Source organism: Coenobita brevimanus, chromosome 23 (genome assembly GCF_032717465.1).
Source record: "Coenobita brevimanus isolate Jiangsu-jjx chromosome 23, ASM3271746v2, whole genome shotgun sequence".
NCBI classification, from domain to species: Eukaryota; Metazoa; Arthropoda; class Malacostraca; order Decapoda; family Coenobitidae; genus Coenobita; species Coenobita brevimanus.
In genome coordinates this window covers 16452614-16456884 of record NC_136976.1, presented here as the reverse complement: position 1 = coordinate 16456884, position 4271 = coordinate 16452614, and the positions used below count along the sequence as shown (strand labels likewise).

General features: G+C 53.2%; 1 protein-coding gene across 1 annotated transcript; it reads right to left on the bottom strand.

Annotated features, from left to right (window-relative positions):
- Positions 1-1759: 1759 nt before the first annotated feature.
- LOC145392653 (uncharacterized) lies at positions 1760-3489 on the bottom strand. Its single transcript, XM_080266975.1, has 2 exons — positions 2719-3489; positions 1760-2650 (listed from the first exon to the last, which is right to left on the bottom strand). The coding sequence occupies exons 1-2, from the start codon at positions 3487-3489 to the stop codon at positions 1760-1762; spliced, it is 1662 nt and encodes a 553-aa protein (XP_080123101.1).
- Between the last annotated feature and the right edge of the window lie 782 nt (positions 3490-4271).

The following is a 4271-nucleotide window of genomic DNA, read 5'->3' as shown; positions in this document are numbered from 1 at the left end:
TGTGATCGGAGGAGCCCAACGGAGAGAAAAGATTAACAGAGTAAGCAGAAGGATTAGTTGTGAGGAAGAGGTCAAGTATGTTGGAGCTCTCTCCAAGGCGGTCAGGGATACGGGTAGGGTGCTGTACAAGCTGCTCTAGGTCATTAAGGATAGAAAAGATGTAGGCTTGTTCACCAGGTGGATCCGCGAAAGGAGAGGAGAGCCAAAGGTGGTGGTGAACATTGAAATCTCCAAGAATGGAGATTTCAGAGAAAGGAGAAATGGACAGAATGTGTTCCATCGTAGAAGTAAGATAGTCGAAGAATTTTTGATAGTCAGTAGAATTAGGGGATAAGTAAACAGCACAGATATATTTAGTCAGAGAATGACAGGAAAGCCGAAGCCAGAGTGTGGAGAATTCAGAAGAATCAAGTTCAGGAACACGAGAGCAAGATAAGTCGTTGCGTATGTATACACAACAGCCACCTTTGGCTTTGAAATGAGTATAGAGAAAGTAGGAGGATACAGAAAAGGGTTTGCTGTCGGTTGCCTCAGACAGCTGAGTCTCCGTCAGAAAAAGAAGGTGAGGTTTAGAGGAGGAGAGGTGGTGCTCAACAGAGCGGAAGTTAGATGAAAGGCCACGAATGTTGCAGAAATGAAGAAGAAGAGAGTCAGACAGTGGTTCCAGGCACCTCGAGTCGTCACTGGGAGAGGGGCAGATGGCGGGGGCATTTATGGTCCCCCCCCTGGGGACTCCGAGGCTTGATTAATAGACGCCATTTTTGTTGATTTTTGAATAGGAAGTGTAGTGTGTACTGTGCATGTAGTTTGGTGAAGATAGAGAAATTTGTACTGGAGAGCATGCTGGCCTACTCTCTGTGTAACTGAGACACTGAAAAAGTTCAGCAAAGGGGGATGGTCAGGAACTAGTCCTGAGGACTGATGAAACGGGAGCTCCAGCACTCCCTGTCATCAGCTTTCCATCCACCTCGGGAGTACTGCCCTGCTCGACTGGTGCTACAGTCTACACCACTGCATCCCTCCCCAATCCTACCTCACTGCACCCCACCCTGATTGTGTCCCACAGCACCACACTGCACATCACTTCAATCGATCCAACCCCACTGCACCCCACCCCAATCCTAACCCACTGCATCTCACCCAAATCCTACCCCACTGCACCCGACCCCAATCCTACCTCACTGCATCTCATCTCGATCTGACCCCACTGCACCCCACCCTGATTCTGCTCCACTGCTCCTCACCCCAATCCTACCCCACTGCATCCCACTGCATCTCTCTCCGATCCTACCCCAGTGCACACCAGTCCAGTCCTACCCCCACTGCACCCCACTCTGATTTTACCCCACTGCATCCCACTCTGATCCAGCCCCAATGCACTCTACCCTGACCCTTTTTTTTTTTTTTTTTTTTTGTAATATATATCCCAGGGTATTCTGGGACACGGGCAAACTTAGAGCCCGTCAGAGATGCGCTTGGCTTGCGCGGGCTGTGACTAGCGAGGGGGAGGGTAATCCCTGACAGTGGTAATGAGTATGTTTAGTGGTGTATTAGCAACAATGTTTGCAGCATCGGTGAGGTCGTACCCTGATCGAACAAAGCCCATTCCAGGGTGCATCCTGAGTGGAATAGTGGCTGGACAGTGGAGGATATAATGGAGCAGAGGCTCCTCAGATCTTTCCAAGCAGTGTAGGCATGAATCCGGGTCTCCATTTGAAATTTGTGTGTAGCAGAGGAACCTCAAACGCAGTCGTCGGAGTCACACTGCTAGATAATTAGGTAGGCCAGGGGGTGGCAAAAGCGGGGTATGAGAAGTGGCAGTGGCATACCACGCGGCTGAGCGTGAGCCCTCTGCAATGCAAAGCTGGTGGTCATCCCGTGATAGTCTGCCAATGGTGTTAACCCATGTTCTGATTAGGTGCGAGGTGCCGGGCCGAAGCGGAAATGTGACCTCCGGTAGGGAGCAAGCAGCGCGAGCTGCAGCATCAGCAAGCTCATTGCCTGCTATTCCTACATGACCTGGGAGCCAGTGGAGGGTGATAGTGGCACCCCAGCTGGAGAGAAGAGAGGCGACATGGTGAATTGCAGTGATCAAGAATACATTGTCAGTCAGAGAGAGTGAGCGGAGTCTCTGGAGGGATGATAGGGAGTCAGTGTGGAGTATGACATGTCCATGAGAGTGGATATAGGCATGGCGCAATGCCACAAGGATGGCCACGAGTTCTGCTTGGAATGCGGAGACTCCCCGAGAGAGTCGCCAGGACTCTGTATAGCGATCACATACAAACGCCGACCGAGCAGAGCCATCAGGACTGACAGACCCGTCCGAGAAATAAGTGCCTGTGTCAGGGGAGTGCAGGGTAGCCATCCTACGAAGACTCTCCTGAGGCAGCACGGCTGGAATGGAGGAGCGTGGCTTCGCCTCCGAGGGACAGAGGATCGTGAAAGGAGGGGGGTCCCATGGTGGTGGGGCAGCAAACCCCGGACAGGGTAGGTCTGGATCTTGGCAGATGGCGGGGGCGGCACTGAGACCGTGAATAACGGCAGCTGTTGTGCGGGACCAGTCGCGCTGTGGTAAAAGGGCCGTGGGCCTGGACAGGAGCTGCTTTAGCAGAAGGGTCACCGGCAGTTGAGGGCTATGTTGCACGAGCTGGAGAGTAATAGTTGCTGCTCTCAATGCAATGCGGTGTGCCAGAGACGGCAAACCATTCTCCATACGTAAGTCCAGCGAGGAGCGCCCAACATGATACGGAGTGCATCATTCTGTAAGACCTCCAATGAACTAATAATTGGTGGGGCAAGGCCAGTTAGGCAGATGGCATTGTAGTCCACCAATGACCTAATGGCATGAATGTAGAAAGTTCGGAGGACCCTATAAGATGTCCCCATGCTCCGGCTTGAAAGACACTTGAGAGCAGCCATGCATGTTGAAGCACACTCCCGCAGGTATTTTACGTGTCTCGCAAAGGTGAGGCCACCATCTAACCAGACTCCCAGATACTGGTAGAGAGTAACAAAGGCAAGGTGGTGTCCACCAAGAGTCAGTGGGAAATCTGGGGGACGAAGTCCGAAGGGGAGACACTTAGTTTTCTCCAAGTTGATTTTGAGGCCCAACTCATTGCATTTATCTTGGAGCTTAGAAAGGGCTGAGTTGGCCCGAGTAAAACAATCTCGTCTTGCAAAGACGAGGGCCAGATCATCAGCGTAACTGAGTAGCGTCACTCCTGGGCCATAGTCAATGTTTAATAGCCCTTCCACCAACACATTGAATAGTAAAGGTCTCAAGACACTTCCCTGCAGAGTGCCATTGGGGTGTCGATAGAAAGGGGAGAGCTGCCCTTGAAAGCGGACCCCTGCGGTATGCTCTTTGAAGAAGTCCCTGACCCATGACAACAATCTGCCGCCCACTTCCCTGGCCTCAAGAGCAGCCAGAATAACCACAGGGCTAGCCAGTTCAAAGGCTTTTTCGAGGTCGAGGAAGACGGCCATCCCCCTTCTCCCTCTGAGCTCCCCGAGGAAGGAGGATAGGCAATGCATAGCACTCCTGCCTGGATGGTAGACAAAAATCCACGGGTGCAGTGGTCCCAGGCGCCAGGCAAGGCGATCTCTCGCAACCCTCTCCACTGTCTTAGCAACACAGCTAAGAAGAGAGATCAGGCGCATGGAGGTGGGATTGCGAGGTTTAGGAATTGGGTGGATGACTGCTGTCTTCCACAACCTCGGCAGACGACCCTCAGACCACGAGAGGTTGAGCAGATCAAGCAGCCGCTCACTGCCACAATCTCCAGCATGAGCTAGCATTGAGTAGGGGAGCCCGTCAAACCCAGGTGCAGTGTCACTCCTGTGGTGAAGCGCTTTTTGGAGTTCCCCACTGGTGATAGGACCATCAGCAGGGTCCGGCCTGTCACAGGCAGCCTGGATCTCAGCGGCACGGGAAGCAGACAGTTGCACCTGTAGGGCCCGGACGGACGGCAGGAGATTGTGGGAGGCGGAACGGTCAGCGAAGTGCTGCGCAAGATGGCTGGCCTCAGCGGCAGGGTCAGGATGAGAAGGCGGTTGAGGACGTGGATCAGTGATGGACCGGATTCTCCTCCACATCTCACGGAGTGTCGAGTGAGAATCCAAGGTACGACACCACCTGATCCACGCCTCCTCTTTGAGGCGGCGCTTCTCTGATGTGACATGGCGCGTAACTGCGACCAGATACCGACGGTGCGGGGATGTATGGTGCCGCCGGTATTGTCTACGCGCCACATTCAGTTGGTGATTCA